Genomic DNA, 17,239 nt, shown 5'->3' with positions numbered 1-17,239 from the left:
ACTAACGAATGCTTAAAAATATTATACGAAACCCGAATATAAAAAGTAAGCATCGATTTTATTTATATATTCGTAGGGAACCGATCGAGTAGCGTCGATGATTGTTAGTGGAAAGATAGAGTGTGGCGACGGTCGTCGAATATCTCGTGGAAGAGTATTAAAGCCTCTAAAGAGCCTTCGTGCTAGAACGGACGTTCCGCAGACCGGCTAGCCGGCACCGAACGCCGCGCCGATGCGGCACGAATACCGATTGCGCGACGGCGGCGAAAACAACGACACGCTCTCTTGGGGAGATTATCCCGGTCGTCGTTCCGAAGCTCCGCCGATAGATCGATCCTCTCTGTCGTCCGCATACCTCTCGACTTAACGTCTCTCCGGAGCTGTCCCGCCTCGCCTCGCGTCGCGACTCGTGCACACACGCGGGTCGCCGACGTCCCTTCGTCGGGTATAACTCGCTCGGACCGTCGCCAGGATCGTGACGAAACCCCACGGTGCCTGAACGGCATTTTTTTTTCGTTTCGTTTGCTTTTTTTTTATCTTTTTCCTTTATGCCGAGCCACGGCATCTCTCTCGGGTTTTAAAGAAGGAACGTGGAAAATCAAAGAGGAATCGCGACATCTCTCGAATCTAATTTTTAACGCCCGTATCAGTAGTCTTTATAAAACCTTGAAGAGAGGCCGCGAACTCTCCGAGATTCGGCCGTTAACCCGGCATCTATCCCACCTTGGATCGTTTCTTGTTTACTCCGATTTTATGGTCTATCTTTTTTTAACTCCCCCGCGCGCGCGTTATCTCGGCGGATCTGGGTGCAACTGAAAATGGTCGATCGCGGGTAATCGCGCGTATCTATACGTCACAATTAGACAACACGTGTCTCCTTGGCCGTTAATATTAATGGGAGGTATTCCCCGATGGCTCACTTGCGACCCCAGCGGCTTCGTGGCGACGCAGGGAACGCGATGTCGCGCGTACACCACTGCCAATCCTTCGTCCCCCTTTCGCGCCCACGTGCGTGCGTACGACAATCTCTATCGCTGCGGCGGGCGCGAGTGGCTAATATCGTCTCCGTTGCACTTAGGATGAATCGCCTCTGTCTCTTCGTCCCCCTTCCCTCCCTGCCTACTACCCTCTTTACCCTCCTGGGTGTCTGCATCCGTCTTCGTCACGCTGGGTGCATCTCTTTCTCTCCCTCCCCTTATTCTATCTCTCTCTCGCTCTCTCTTTCTCTCTCTTTCGGTCTGTACGTGCCAGCCAAATTTCTCTCTCTCTCTCTCTCTTTCGCGCTACGCGCGCACAGTCTCGGACAGCCTGTGTACGAGCCGCGTTGGGTCTCCGTCTGCGTTTCACGCGTGTACCGGATCCTCTCTTTCTGGCCTCCACGCGCACACAGAGCCGCGTGTCTCCGGTCTACGTCCGTCTCGCCCGTTTCCGCGCGGGTATCGCGCGCGCACCGGCCGTCCTCCTCGCACCCGCGCAGGAGACGGCCGCGTTTCTGTCGAGCGCGCCGCAGACTTGGCTCGCCCCCAGTCGCCCCTCCGACCCCGACCGCGTCGGGCCGTGGTGTTGCCTCGTCGAGGCCCCTCCACTCGATCAGCATCCCCCAGCCGTCCCTGCGCGCCCGTCACCCTTTCTCTGTCCCACGTCGTCGCCCCGTCCTCCCGCGCGTTTCGGTCTCCCTCGCTCGCTCTCGCCCGCCGATGCCCCGCCGCGACCGGTCAGGTGCACTCGCTCTCTCTCTCGCGCGAAAACCCCCCCGTGCAAGTCGTCGGCTCACTCGCTCTCTGTCCTTCGTCGGGCACGCATCCCCCGCGTAGCCCGCTTCCTCGAGCGCGCTCTCGTCCCGTCCTTGTTCACGTCGGCGAATTTCGCGGCGTTCTCCTCTTCCTCCGCCGCCGCCATCTCCTCCTCCTCCTTCTCCTCCTCCTCTTCCTCGTCGTCCTCTTCCTCCTCCGCCGCTTCCTCCTGCACGCCGCGTTCTCCTCATCTCCTCGCTCCTCCGAATGCCGTGCGTCCTCAGCACGGAGCGCCGAATGCCATTTCACTTTCGTTGGGCTTCGCCGCGTAGGAGATCGGGCCCTGCCAGGAATTATCCTCTCGTTCTGCGCGCTCGTAACCTTCCCGTACGCGTGTATTTCGCCCGGCTTTCGCGCGGCTGCGTCGTCCACGACGACGACGACGACGACGACTACGACGGCGACGACGACGGCGACAACGGCGACGAGGACGATCACGTCGGCGACCACGGCGACCATCACCGCGACACGTTTTCTCGCAGTGACTTCCCGGCGACTTCTGCCTCCACCTCCGCGTCGTCCTCCCTCTCGCTCGTCGTCGCCGCCGTCTCCGCTTCTTCTTCTTCTTTCTTCGCTCTTCCTTTTCCTCGTCCTCTGCTTGTTTCCCGGCCGTCACTTCCTCCACCTCCGTCTCCACCTCCTCCTCTACCTACTACTACTACTGCCGCCGGTACTACTGCTCTTCTTCTTCTTCTTCTTCTTCCTCCGCCACCTCCTTCGTCTCCTCCTCTTCTTCTGTCTCGACGAGGGACCGCTCGCCCACGGAACGCCGCAGCCAGGTGAGTGATAAACGATATAACTTCCTTCGCGACCGGATACGGTAGGACGGGAGCGTCGTCGCTCGCGAGGAGCAGCGCGTCGCGTCGCGATATCGCTCGGCGGCCCCTGCAGGGCGATGGGCATTGCTCCCTTGGTAGATCGTCGCGAGAGGAAAAGGGCGAGTGGTGGAGAACAAGGGACAAAGAGAGAAAGAGAAAAAAAAATTTAAAAAAGAGAGAAACGGGCGTGCAACGCAAACTGCATGCGAGCTCTCGTCACGCCGTGTCGTGCCGAATTTTGTGCGGTCGCCGGGGTCTTCGCGTCTCGCCAAACGGACCCGCCGCGCCGCCGTTTCCGAGATATTTTTGTGCCGAACAACGCTCGCGTTGCAGAAGTATGCGCCAGCCGCGGCCGTCGGCCTCCCCCAGCCGCCACACCGGCCCGTCTCGCCGCGATCCGGATTTGTTTCGCCTCGTGGAACGTTCTTGTCGCCGCCGTTCGCGAAGCGAGGCTCTTCTGCCCTCCATCCTCCTCCTCGAGGCCGACGGTTCGCACCTCGCGGTACCGCGATTTTTTCGGAAACGTCGCACTTTCTTCTTGAACGTTTGCTCGGCGGAAAATCCCGGGTACCGATGCTGCTTTACATCTTGGCGAACGCCGAAGGTCACGCGTGCGAGAGCACGCCCGTAACGCGCGAACTGGCCTGCCGCGCACAAGTCCCTTCGTTGTTTAACAAACGGAATATACACCGCGAGCTCCGATCGTTTGAAACGCTTTTCGCGCTGCCCGCTCGTTTATGCACTTTGGCAAGTGCGTGTGGTCTGGCCACCGGACGAACTTTAACAAGTTATTGGCGTTTGGCGTGTTTCAATTTTAGATTAATATTCCTCCGCGAGCGAAAGAACCGATTTAATCTCGACTACAACGCTATAAAGCCGCTATTAAAAATATATCCAACATCGCGGATCGAGAATCCCTTCTCGAGAATAACCGTGCGCGAAAACGAAAGTTAAGTCTCCTTCCCTCCGCGTCGAAATAAATTTCGGCGTCGCGGAAAAAATTATGTGTGTCGTGTCCGCGCGGTTGAACGTATTAAAAAAAAAAAAAAGAATAAAAAAAAAGCGTCTGGAGAAAAAGTGAAGCGATCTCGGAAGAGCTTGGTGGGAAACGTTCTATAATAGTTGAAACGATTCGCGGAATTTAGCCGCAGTAATGAAACGGCGAGCCAGTGCGTGGCGAGTGCGCGTCTAAAGATACGACTTCCTTTGCGCGAGTGCGAGCACCGCGGATGAATTTTCCTCAAATACTCGGGCGATCGTGTTTATGTCCGAGCGAAATATGTTTACCCCTGACCGACAACTGACAAAACCGCACCGACTGCATACCGCTGTCATCACAATTGACACGCGCGAATTTTTTAGTCGCGAGCAGAAACGCCGTAGTAGCCGCTGGACCGGTTTCACCGACGTCGGTTTAACCCTAACCAACGTTACTTGACTCGATCCTCTTTCTTTGTCTACTACATCGTGACCGGCGCAACGATCTGCGAGAGGGGGAGCGTGAATCAATCTGCCCCGAGATTGATTTTCATAAAATCTATTAGTACCGATTGCTCGAAACGAGAGTTGTTTTATCCCTTTTAAACGTACGCGAAAATTAGTTGTCGCTGAAAAAATCCGACGCGAATTGATAACGTTCGATGGCTGGCGATAAATAAATAAGTAGATAATAGCGTCAGTGGCAGAAATTCGATTACGTTCGCGAGCTGAAACGGGACGCGTGTGCGCGTAATCTTACTACGATTAAGAAAGGTTTTTTTTTTTTTTCTTTATATAGACGTCTCGATCTTGATCCAAATATTGGGCGATACTTAGATTTACCGGCTGTCTATGGTCATTTGTAAAAGAGGGAACAACGAAATAGCTATGTGATCCGATAATTCCGATTAATTTAAAGTTCTCTGCTTCGACAGCAATTTGTATCACTTGTGAACTGATGAATTTAGTGGAATCGCATGCTTCGATAAATTTTCGATACTCCGGAATTGAAACAATATTACGGAAAATTTGATAACGTTCGGCATATTGACAATATTACGGGACATTGGATGACAGATGTTGAAGAATCGGTCGACATGAGAATTATCGATGAGACATTAAGAACAATTTTCGTGTGCGGCATTAAATTTTTTAACTATAATAAATATTGAATATTAATCGTTAACGTATTGCAAGCCGTATTAGCAATATATTAATCTTTCTTTTTTCTTTTCTTTTTAACCCTCGAGCGCGAGCGAAACGAGTGCTTCGATTTATCGCGAGACGTCGGTAACGTCGCAGTTTTTCTTAGGTATTATGACGAGTATATTATTTCGCAGAACAGCGTCTTCGCATAAAAAGATATGTGAAGCAACGATAACACATGTCGCGTATACATCTCAAGCTGCGTACACAGCGCATTCGTCAAGTGCTCGTTAGCTTCGCGAGCAAATTAGCTTCCCTGAACTATTTCACGATCATCTCGGCTCTTTAACATCGACGAATTATTCTGAATATAGGCCTCAAAGTATATTTTCTTTTTCTGCCCAAGAAGTGCCACGAGGTTATCGAAATATCTTTATATCATTTCTTTTTTAATTAGACTCATTAAGGTCTTTTATTGGAACTTTTGCCGAGATAAAGAAAAATAAAAAAGAAATTATACTAATTGTGCTACTTAATTTTCTATCAAGGATTTTAATTTCAGAGCTCTATACGTGCAGTGTTCATTGGCATATATCGCGATAACGTTTGTAGTTCTAGTGTTAAACATTTAGCTGAACATCCCGTGCGAGACTGCGAAGGTACGCTCGTAAAAATCCGAGGATCACCTCTCTTTTCGTGAAGTCGAGGGTAACTCGCTCTTGCGAAAGGCCTTTAAACTGTCTACCAGCCAGGTCGTTCCCCCATTATCAAACTCCTTTGCTCCACGTTCGTAAATATTGCGCCTACGTTGGTCACGACGCGATTTGCGGCTAGTTAAATTGTTTTTTTTTTTTATTCAAGTTGTCAGGAAAGTTGAGGAACTATTCAAAAATCCACACGCATTACGATGCAAATTAAAAAAAAAAAAAAAACAACAAAAAAACGTGCATAGATATCGTGATGTCGGTGCTTGGAATCAAATGCTTTCGAGGATCGTTAAATGCCACGAGCTCGATATCGGCGGCAAAATATGAACGCTTCAACATTAGTATCTCGAGGTATTAAATGCATCTCGGGGAAATGCATAAGAAATCTTTAGGTACTCAGCAGAATACCGAGGGGTGTCTTACGTCGGCCGCGGAGAAACATGATATCGATAGAGAACTATCAATATTTTATTATCCAAGTATTATTTTAGTACGTCATATTTTACATCTCCATACGCAGGGTGTCTCGGAATATTGATACCTTTCCGGTGTCAGTGGCGAAGTACGACGGGAATATATCGACAATAAAATATCAATGTACCCTTCGCTATTTATTCCGTGCTATCATATCCGTTCCTAGATACGTAACGTCATACCGGAAACTTAGAGATACCGGCTCGACGGCCGCGACGTGTCGATGACTGTTAATTTAAGAATATTCGCCGATGGATAGGAAAAAAACGTACGACGTTTCGATGCCGTTTAAATGTCCTATAATTCCCGTGTAATTCCCATCCCCCTTCGATGCATCGTCATGAAAGTCTGCGAGAAGACACCTGCTGGTCGTATTCTTACGTTTACTCGAGGGCGAGCACGTGGTGCGGCCAGGGTCGCGCTCCCATTCAGAAAGGAGGTTATGCTGCAACGTGGAGGAGAAGAGAGAGAGAGAGAGAGAGAGAGAGAGAATGTTATACTCGTGACGCCCGTTACATTATCAATTCCGTTATGGCGCCGTATTCGTAATAGTGGAGACGACCCTACGACCGTCTTCGGGGATCTCCCTTGCGCCTCTTCTTCTCACCGACGTGCTTTCACCTCGTGTCTCCTTTCTTTCTCTTTTTCTATCTTTCTCTTTCCTCAACGCGTTTATTCCATCTCCGTTTTTCTCTTCCCATTCTATTACTATCTTTCTCTCTCTCTCTCTTTTCTTTTTTTTTTTTCTTTCTTCTTTCTATATAAAGCACCTTACTTTCCTTCCCTCGGTACGTTCTCTCTTAGCGAGCAATCCCCTTTCCACCCCCACGACGCCCTTTTCACCCCTTTCTCTTCTCTTCTTCTCGTTTCCCGTGAAACCTTCCCGCGAAGGTCGAGCTTTTTTGCGGATTTGCACCTGTTGGACCTCCGCTACGCGCTCCCTTATTTCTTTCCGTTTCAGAAAAGCCGGTCGTTTCGCACGCAGGAGTCTTTTCCGATTCAGCCGATGAATTTCTCGCGCAACGTTTCCTTTCGCGCGTCTCCTTCGGCGCCCCCGACGTTTCGGTGAATTATTTATCGGCGCAAAAAACGGATGCGAGTAGATCGGTTTGATTGACAGGCAAATTTATTGAGGCTGAGACACACGCCGAAACGATCTTTGCGGCTGGGAGAAATGCTGTCGATTATAGAAAAATCGTTTAACGCACCAGAAAGTTTGCCGATAATCTTTACTTACAATTTTTAATTTCGCAGTTTTCACATCCAGTCCGTTTTTTTTTTTTTTTTTCGCATATCCAACTCCACGCACACTCACTCTTACAATCTTACAAAATTAGATTCTCTTATTTAAAAGTGCGAGTAGTTCTGTAGTTCGCGAAGTAGTTTATAGAGAACTTTACGAGCATTCTCAAAGTTTCCTTCAGGAAAAAGAAAAAAAAGCTTCTCCCTCTCCGTAAAACTTAACTTGACAATTCACGGCGTGATAACGCAAGTGATATCTTAAAAAAAAGAAAGAAAAATTTGAATTACATTCGCAAACAAACGAAAGCACCTGCAAAATAAAGTCCGGGCTTGACGACCTCTTTTTCCCACAATGCTCCCGGAGTCTAACATAATTTCGCGGATCACGATGGACATTTTGATTCCATATCGTACACCTTGTGCGAGAGATATTCCTATTCTACGAATTTCGAATGTAACGATTGATTCGATCGCAATCAACGTGCGGCCCGAAGGAAAACTCAGGCGGGTCCGCACCCGGAAGCAGAGCCGCACCACCCCCCAGAGAAAGAGGGAACGATGGAAGAAGGGTAAAAAGGGGGAGTAAAGGGAGAAATCGGCGCTTTTTTTTTTTTTTTGCCAGCGTCTCGCGTCAATTAGTCCGGGATAATTGGTCGGCCGATGCCCTTGAACCCTAAGTATTGATTGGTTAGGTCGGATTCTACCGGTGTGGCGATGTCCCTCTTGCCTCCGAACCGATGGCACCACCTCTATGCATCCACCTCCGAACCGACCAGCCAGCCAGCCAACCACCCGCTCCGCCGTCGCCGTCGCCGTCGACGCCACCGACGCCGCCGCTGCCTAACCCTCCCTCTCCCTCCCTCCCCCCCTTCATCGAACCCCCTTTCGCGTCCCGCGCGCGCAACCCTCCGTCCGTGGTTCTCCAAGTGCCGTCGCCGTTAAAGCACCTCGTGTCGGCAAAGGTTTTTCTACCCTTTATTTATTTAATTGAACTACGAAACGCCATTTCCCACGAACGCAATCCGAAACCTACCCCACACCGCCGCCCTTCGCGTTTCTCTCTCTCTCCATCTCCGTCTCTATCTCGCTCTTCCGGCTCTTTATCTCTCTTTCGCGGCCGCTTCCGCATCCTTCGCTGTCGAACTCGAGCAGCGACAACGCGGGCGAAATTCCATCGAGGGAATTCCACCGAGAATCGAACGTCATTTCGTTCGGATACACGGAGATGCGGCTCATTGCACGGTAATTTCATTGCAACGGACGAGACCCCTCGTTGTACGTTCGTGGCCCCCGCCGAATTTGATTTATCGTGTAACGTGCCTGTCTCGCGAGGACATCGATCGCTCTTTGTGCGCTTACGCTTGTGGAACGTCTACCGGTTTCCTAATGTAATTAAGCACCGTTATTAATCTGCGCGCAAGTCAATTTTTTATTTTACTTTTTTTTTTTTTTTTATTTCGAAAGAAACTGTTACGCACAAGTATATGTCGATAATTTTTATGTAAAACAAGATTGATCGTGCGAAATGCAAATTGTTTGCGCGACCATTTCGTCGGGAAAATTTTCGTAATTGCGAACGCATTACGTTAAATATTATTTCCGTATTGATAAACCGTAATAAGTCGAGATTGACACGATAATTCGGCAATTCTTATTACAAATCCATTACAGTTGCGGCGTGATAAAATTTGATGCTTGACAATTTTGCTCCAATTGCAAATCACTCGATTCGATCCATTAACCGAGAGAGAATGAATGCTGTTAAAACAGACAATGTGTACCGAAATTATAACGCGTCATGCATTGTTATCGAGTGTCCTTCAATTACACGGCGAAAGCGGTTGTAGCATTGGAAGAATAGTGACGGAGACCTTTTCTACAACCGATTTTGCCCAAGTTTATCGCTTTGCCGAAAAACGAAGAAAATCCGAAACTTTAAACGAACCTTTTAATATATATATATTTTTTTTTTTTTTTAATAATTATACTGACATCAAAATTAAATTTTTGATTCGCATAATATAAATTAATTAAATTAATTAAAATTTGTAAATTAACATCAATAATACGGTATCGGCAAACAGCAAATTATTATTACAAAATTAATAACATTTCATTTCTATTAAGCGTAGTTCGCTTTTATATAGTTCTTTTGAATTTATTTGAAGAAAGAATGAGAGGAGGAAGAAAATTAATAGTTTATTACACGCTTCATTCCCGAGGATTAGAAGAGTTTTCAGAGGTTTTGTTGCTACGTGTTAACGAGATTAATTATTGCTGCACGGTGCTTAATGCGGACGTTCCGGGGCCCGTTTAGCTCAGGCCGTGATCTTCCTTGCCGAAAGTCGCATCCCTGTCATCGTCGTCGTCATTCTCGTCGGGGGTGGCCGTTCGTCGGCTCGCTTCCTCATTCGTCCCCGACCGAGACGCTCGATTATCGCATGCCTCGCGACCCGACCAGCGCCATCAAACTCCCGAGCCGCCCGAGATCGAAGATCCGCGAACGTTTCGGGCGGCCGTGCACACGCCCGGCCGTAACGAGCCGGCGAACGGGCGAAGGCGCGAGAAAGACCCAGGGTGAGAGAAAGGGACAGGTGAACGGACGCGTGTGCGCGTGTGGAAACGCTTCGAAGTCATTGGTGTCGATGCCGTCGCGAGCAACGAGAGGAACGAGAGCGAGCGAGAGGGTGTGCGCGCGTGTCGGGGGTTGGGGGTGGTCGATACGGCCCTCGGGCCGCGACAGCCGCGTCGGAGGCCTCCCCATTCTTCCTGCAGGCGTTTTTGCCTCCGCCACGTTTCAGTTCTCTCCGCAACCCCCCGTTTCCTGCCCCGCGTCGTCCACCTCCTTCCTCTCAGCCTCCTCTTATCCCCTATTTGCATCTCTCTCCTTTTCTCTGTGAATTTTTCTCTCTTTCTTTCCGACCTCTCTCGCTCTTTCGTTTGCCCATCGCACTCTTCACCCTTCATCCCCACGTTCCTCTTCCCCGTCTCGCTCTCTCTCTACCCTCTGTCCTCGTCACACTCTCTCAATCCATCCAGCGTGATCTGCCACCTCACCCTTCGGTTCTCCACCCACGCAACGCGTTCCAGCCACCACTGACACCCTCTCCTCCGCCCGGTGCAACCTGCCTCTCTGTCCCCCGGTCCTCTTCCTCTTTCCATCCCTTCTGTACCTCCCCCGCTACTCCATCGCGGTGCCACTCTCACGCTGCCGGCAACCGCGCAGACCCCGCCTAATCGTGCCACCCCCGGCTTGATTAAAGAACAGAGAGGCTCCGACGTGCGAAGGTCGCTGCCGTTGGGCTCTCTCTTTCTCTCTTTCTCCTCCGTCTCCCACTCGCTACGTCGCTCTCTCATTTCTTGCCACGTCCGTGCCATCGTTCTTCGTCTCTTGGCCATCTCTAGGATTCTTCCGAGCAATGCTCTTCCCAACAACTCGGCCACGTGGACCTTCTAATGTCCCGGAAAGCCACGCGACTTTACGCCGTTACGCCACGCGGAAGGTGGCGTTCGTCATCTTTCTTCCCCCTCGTGACCTCACTTCCTCTTCGCTTCACCGTTCCATTCGTCTCTTAAACTTCCCTCCCCATGCTCCTTGCACCGAGATGTCAAGGTTACCTCGCGAGGATGTATCGTCGGACTTACGAGTTCCTCGCCTAGGTCTTTTTATCCACCTACTTCGCTGGAACGGCACACGCTTGAATTTACCTCTCCGCATTTCCGGGATAGTTTTATGATCAGGATCTGATTCTCGTTTCCTGCTTTTATGAGAGAAACTGTCGTCAAAATCCCTCGTGCCCAACCGGTGGAAGTTCGAGCTCGTATGTAAAAGGTCGTACTATCTTCGATAATTACAATAAAAAAAAAAAAATTAAATCATGGAGAAATTCAAGTAACTTCCGCTAGTTTATCCATACCGCAGCACAATATATATTTATAAACCATCTCTTCCTATTATATTCTACAATACCCGAGCCCGTTTATTCACCTCGAAAGCTCCCCGATTCTAGACATACGAAAATAGCTGTTTGCAAGTATCCCGCGCGCCTCGAGCGCTCGTAAAAGCAGAAAGGGAGCGAACCTCTGCTCGGGAATGGTTTTACCCGAGACGCGAATTCGGTGGCTGAGCGGAGAGAGAGAGCCGCCCGGAGTCGTGGACCAGGCGGCATATCTCGGCGCGGATTGTCGGTCGCTGCGACGCTCGCCGACGCTGATTTTCAGGGGAGCGGGTGGACGTCGACGTCGACGCTTGCCACCCTCCCGGTCGCCGCCGCCGCCGCCGCCGCCGACGCCCGTCGTCGAGATGAAATTGCACCGCCGCCGGGCCGGGAGGAACGAGACGCCGTGAACGACCGGGCTCTCGCGCGAGAAATATGCAAATTCAATCGGACCGGACCCAGGCCGGGGTCCCTTCGCCTCTCGCAAAGCGGTTTACCCGAAATGAGTATTTTTCTATTCCGCGTCCGCACCTTGATTCTCGAGTCCGCCTCGTTTCCGCGCGCGTTTCCGCACACGGCCGGCCCTCGATCCCGTTAATTAACGAATTAATTGCTTGCTCGTGGTAAACGTGTGGCGCTTCCTCCACGCTGGACGCTAATTTGCAAATGCCAATCCTAGAGACTACGGGGAGAGAGGGGGGAGGGAATTTCTAAAAACTCATAGAGCGCACGTGGAAAATTAATTGAGCCGCCGAAATCATTTCAGTTGATGTATCGATAATTTCAGGAATTAAAAAAAAATCGTGTCCGACGGTTTTCGAACGTCGCACGTTTCTACAAGCGCGCGTGCTTGTTAATACTCTTGGAGTTCCAACGCCGGGCTTTTTCTGACTTCTGTATTTTTTTTTTTGCAGTCGCTCTTGAAGACGGCCGACCAGCTGAAGATCAAGGGCCTGTGCGAGGTGCCGGAAAACAGAGACTGCCCGCCACCAGTGAGCCTGAGTTCACCGCCGAGGGAGTCCGGCACCCCGAGGTTGAACTACACGAAGCTGAAGAAGCATCATCAGCGGTACAAGAGACCCAGAACCGAGAGGTCCACGTTCGAGCCTCGTGCCACCGATTCGAGACATTACGATCGCTACAAAGAGGAAGAGGCCAACAGCGATTACAGCCGCGATAACAAAGAGGTAAGTTTGCCAAGTCGAGCTTTTCCCAGCTACTGCGAGATCATCAAATTACGAAAATCCCATTTTCAATGAGCGTTCTGACAATGCAAAAATTAATTTACATATAACTTAAATAATTTATTTAAAAATAAGCACCTTGGTTGAAAACTGTATTTGCGAGACACGTTTGTCTTTAACATTTCAACGTCTTTATGAGGAATCAAATTTTAGAATATAATTATAAAATATAATTATAAAAAAAAAATATATATACATATATAAATTTTTTAATAGAAGAGCCACTTTAATTTTTCTAGCATTAATCTCTGTAATTAAAACTAACCGATTTTCTGTTATTCCGTCGGTAATGGTATCTAATCATTGCGCACGCTTATTTTTGCTCGAGTCTTTTTTTTATGTTTTATTTTTTAATATCGCGCATGTTTGATAATGTGGCCATCTAAAAAATTTTTCTGAAGGTTAGATATTTAGCGCGATACAATCGGTCATAATATTGTGAGAAACTTATCGCGGTGTAGATAATTTATCCAAATTTAACTGTAATAGCGGAGATCGCTCCGTAACGCGTTGAAAAAGACCAAGAATAGGAAATCATACAAACGCAACGGCCGTTCCGTGTCGACGGGCTGTTCGATCTCGTCAGGGTCGACTCTAAATTCGTACCGGATATTCCACAGAACCATCGAGACTGGCAGACTGAAGATGAAGAGTGCACGGAGACAGCAACAGCAGCAGTAGCACTGGAAACTTGCCAGCGTAATAGTAACAACAACAACAACAACGGTAACGGCACGAGCAACAACGGTAAGTAGATAAAACTGTGATTTTTGCCCCACACCTGGCCTTTAGATTTTATTTCTTACTTTTCGTTTATTTCTCCGAAGACGTTTACTTAATTTCTTTCTTTTTTTTTTTTTTTTTTTTAATTATTAATATCTCGTATTATTATTCAATATATTTAAATTGCATTTTCTGTGTATTACTTTTAATTGTAAATGAACAATTGGATTTATTGGAATTTGATTTAAAAGAAAAAAAACAATTTTAACAATTAAAAACACGTGGCTGGTACGCGAAAGTATCCAGGTGTGGGGCGATTTACTATTTTCGGAATTGAACCGAACGGATTCTTTTCACGTCGAATAAAAAGGTGGCATGTTCTGTCATACAGGGCTAGGGCACTATGGCCACCATCCAGATCCCGGAGATGTCGATTTACCACCGGAGACCCAACCCACTCCTCCCAGCGCCACCCTGGTCGGCACAACCATCACCCATTTAAGAGATCCGGATCATCATTCTACAGGTATAATTACGTTTTTTGAATATTAGTTTCTATCTTCAAAATAACGGTGTAACTAAGTAAAACAATCGCCTTTAAATTCTCAGTTATTTTCATTAATTTTGGCTAATGAATAACATACAATAAAACTAATACCAAGTCTCAGTGACAAGGCACAATTGTGAAAAGATGTTGGAAATGAAACGCGCGTGCCTCGTTTCTTCGTCGCAAGAGGCCAATAAAAAGAGAACGGCATGCATACTTTAAGAACTATGAAGGCTCTTCTTTTTTTTTTTTAGCCCGTAAATTCATAAAAAATACAATTTCTTATTCAAGATGATAATGCGTTATGTATAACATCTTGAAGAAATTAATTAAAAGAGTAATAATTGTAAAATAATTTATACTACTCTGGCCAATTTTTCTACATTGATAGAGTTACGATTTTCGAGTTAGTCTTTTAAGTTAAAAATATTTCTTCGCAGGGCTCTTTTCTACTTCGTAAGTTTTTCTCTGGATCTACTCGAGGAGAACTTGCGCGAACTTTTACTCGCATCGATGACCGAATATATCTAACTCCATGGGAATAACGTAAATGATCGTCGCGTCTTATTTCGCTGATCGCGTGATAGAAGTCTCCCGTTTACTCAGACCATTCAACGTCGTATGTTTCTATTTGGCCCTCGAACGTGAGGGCACAACGTAGGGTAAAACACTACCGGGCTGAAAGTGCAGCCGGTCATTAGGCGGACAGGGAATCAAAATAATTGGCCTAATCACGCTTAACTGGTCGCGATTAGATTTGCGTTGCTCGGCCTGTAGCAGCAGCCCACGCAACCTCATTTAACGTCCTTCCGCGTCCAGTTTCGCCTTCGACAGCGCTCGCTTATCGATCCTCAGGTACCATCAAGGCTTACCAAGTTACTTCCGCGAGTCCCCTGACGAAGATATATACCGTCGCGAAAGTTATGTCGAGTTTCCTTGATACGAAACGCCAGCAGCAGCAACCGCACGTCATGTCCGATTCTTGCGATCTGTTTGCAGAGATTCAGAATTGCGACAGCGTCAAGATCAAATTCGAGACGCTGCACACGATGGACTCTTCGGACACGATCGACATCGACAGCCACATGTCGGACCGGGCGAGCGTAAGCTCGAAAAACGCCGCCGATAGCGACAACATAATGATGATAACACCAGAGTTGTTGGGATTGATGCCATCGGGAAGCTCAAGCCAGTCGGACTCGGGAGAGAACAATTCGAGAGGACACAGTGGACAATCCAGCTCGCATCATCACGGTTCAAAGTCGTGGACGCAAGAGGACATGGACGCTGCTTTAGAAGCACTGAGAAATCACAATATGAGCCTAACAAAAGCTTCAGGTAACATATATTCTAATCGTTTTAAATCATTAATAATCTGCCACAAAAATATGTTTATCGAAAAATAAAACTTTTTTTTTAAATAAATTAAATTAACAAATTTATAAATATTTAGCAACGTTCGGTATCCCCTCGACGACATTGTGGCAGCGGGCGCATCGATTGGGTATCGACACACCGAAGAAAGACGGTCCCACGAAATCTTGGAGCGACGAGAGCTTAAACAACGCCTTAGAAGCGTTGCGCACCGGCTCGATTTCGGCTAACAAAGCGTCCAAGGCTTACGGCATACCTTCTAGTACATTGTACAAGATTGCCAGGAGAGAAGGTATCAGATTAGCCGCACCGTTCAACGCGAGTCCCACTACGTGGACACCCGCCGATCTAGACCGCGCCTTAGAAGCAATTAGATCTGGTCAAACCTCAGTTCAGAGAGCGTCGACGGAATTCGGTATACCTACGGGAACTTTATATGGAAGATGTAAGCGGGAAGGAATCGAGCTTAGTAGGAGCAATCCCACACCATGGAGTGAAGACGCTATGACTGAAGCTCTCGAGGCCGTCAGGTATCGTATTAATACCTTTTTTTTCTTGGCAAATACATCAACTCTCTTAAATTTTATTAAGCAACGGATGAATTCTATATAATTAATAGAAATTATTAAAGCATAATTATTAAGCACGTTATAAATATTACTTTGAATTTATCGTCACAGATTAGGGCACATGAGCATAAATCAAGCGGCAATCCATTACAATCTGCCGTATTCGTCACTTTACGGGCGCTTCAAGAGAGGCAAATACGAAGAGCCCGTCGTCGGCGACATCTCACAAGATGGCACCAGTCCGCATTTTCATCAGAGTACCAATCAGAATCACTCGTCCGCCCTTCCAGATCAAATGCCTTACCCGGGCAGCTGAAACTTACCTCTTTACTAGAGTATTAAGTTAGCTTAAGCTCCGAACTTTTCGATTTGCGGCAGCTCCCCAAACAACTCTTTAAGCAAACACGCGCGGGCGGCATTCTAAGAGATTAGATACCGTTATCGGAAAGAGAATGTCATTACAAAAACGCAAATTTGTGACAGCGAAAAACGAAGATTTACCCGCAGTATTAAAAGTGGATCGCCGTAAGTAAGTATGTTATGTACATTGTATGATTTTTATGTCGGAACAGAAAACTTAGATTATATTAATTTATAAGAGTTATTTATAAAAAGCACACTGTACAGAAATTGGGAAACGCCCCAACAAAAACTACTTCTAGTGTGTAAGTGTCACTATGACGGTGAGGATAGATATTACGAATAATAAAGCGGCAGTATCTTGTTATGTGAAATTATGTGTGAAACAAAAAGTAATTAATTCGTTATTATGATTGAAAACAAAAGAGTGTAATAATAAATCGTGAAAGTACCTTCAAAATCTAATCTTGAACACATAATTATGTTTTATATTAAACGGTACGTTAAAATTCACAATAATAAACTCGAAATAAAGAATATTTCTTAAGTTATAATTTCACATAACAAAGATATATTTGTGAGCATGTGTCGACATAACGAAAAAAGCGTATGTATAATTTAGTGCTATTTAAAAAATTGGAATACGCAATGAGAAAAAGAGACATTTGTTATAATATACAAATGGCTAAAACGAAATTATATTAAGGGCAATATTTAGAACGAATTTACGATTGGCTTTATTATTTTGACGTGATATTCTCACGATCTATTTCACGCGAAATTGGCAAACGCGTTTAATTCCTTTTATAAAGTTAAATAAGTAATATAATACTCGGAAATTAAAACAAGATTGCAGAATAGTTCTGATATTCCGACGTGAAGGATTTTACAAGAACTGGTGCGCTAATAATTAAAAAAATATTCCACATAATGGACTGATAATGATTAGATTCTCTATTTTTACGTTATTAACTGTCCCGTTTTATTTTATTTTATTTTTTATTTTTTTTTGTTACGAAGAGGGATTAAAAAAAAAGATAATTTTAAAAAATAAGACGGCAAATATTAATGAAATAGGTAGATATGACTTTTAACAGTTTCTTAGGAGAATTTAAGATTCCCTCAGCTCAACTGCCACTCGTAATATGTTACACACATTAATTTATCATGCTCACATAAACTATATTACATAAAAATATACATATAAATATATGCTACTTATAAATATATATATGTACAGTTTATATATATTTTAAATTAAAAAGTAATGCAATCAAAAAAAGAAGATTTTATTTGTCAGTCTAATATTCTTTTTTAATTGCTTTT

At 46.5% G+C, this 17,239-nt stretch overlaps 1 protein-coding gene across 2 annotated transcripts in view; it reads left to right on the top strand.

The window, feature by feature from the left end:
• Nucleotides 1–17,167, top strand: part of LOC139105141 (pipsqueak) — a 48,088-nt gene extending 30,921 nt beyond the window's left edge. Inside the window, exons 4-9 of one of the 2 annotated variants that reach the window (XM_070661202.1) lie at nt 12,011–12,283; nt 12,961–13,087; nt 13,434–13,589; nt 14,610–14,948; nt 15,064–15,514; nt 15,665–17,167. In XM_070661202.1, coding sequence (XP_070517303.1) covers nt 12,011–12,283; nt 12,961–13,087; nt 13,434–13,589; nt 14,610–14,948; nt 15,064–15,514; nt 15,665–15,869 — 1,551 coding nt within the window. In that variant the 3' untranslated portion in view covers nt 15,870–17,167. The remainder of the gene's footprint in view (nt 1–12,010; nt 12,284–12,960; nt 13,088–13,433; nt 13,590–14,609; nt 14,949–15,063; nt 15,515–15,664) is intronic. The other variant, XM_070661117.1, reaches the window with a different exon arrangement.
• The last annotated feature ends 72 nt before the right edge of the window (nt 17,168–17,239 follow it).

The sequence above is a fragment of the Cardiocondyla obscurior genome, linkage group LG01, assembly GCF_019399895.1.
Source record: "Cardiocondyla obscurior isolate alpha-2009 linkage group LG01, Cobs3.1, whole genome shotgun sequence".
NCBI classification, from domain to species: Eukaryota; Metazoa; Arthropoda; class Insecta; order Hymenoptera; family Formicidae; genus Cardiocondyla; species Cardiocondyla obscurior.
This window is presented reverse-complemented; position numbering and strand designations above follow the sequence as displayed.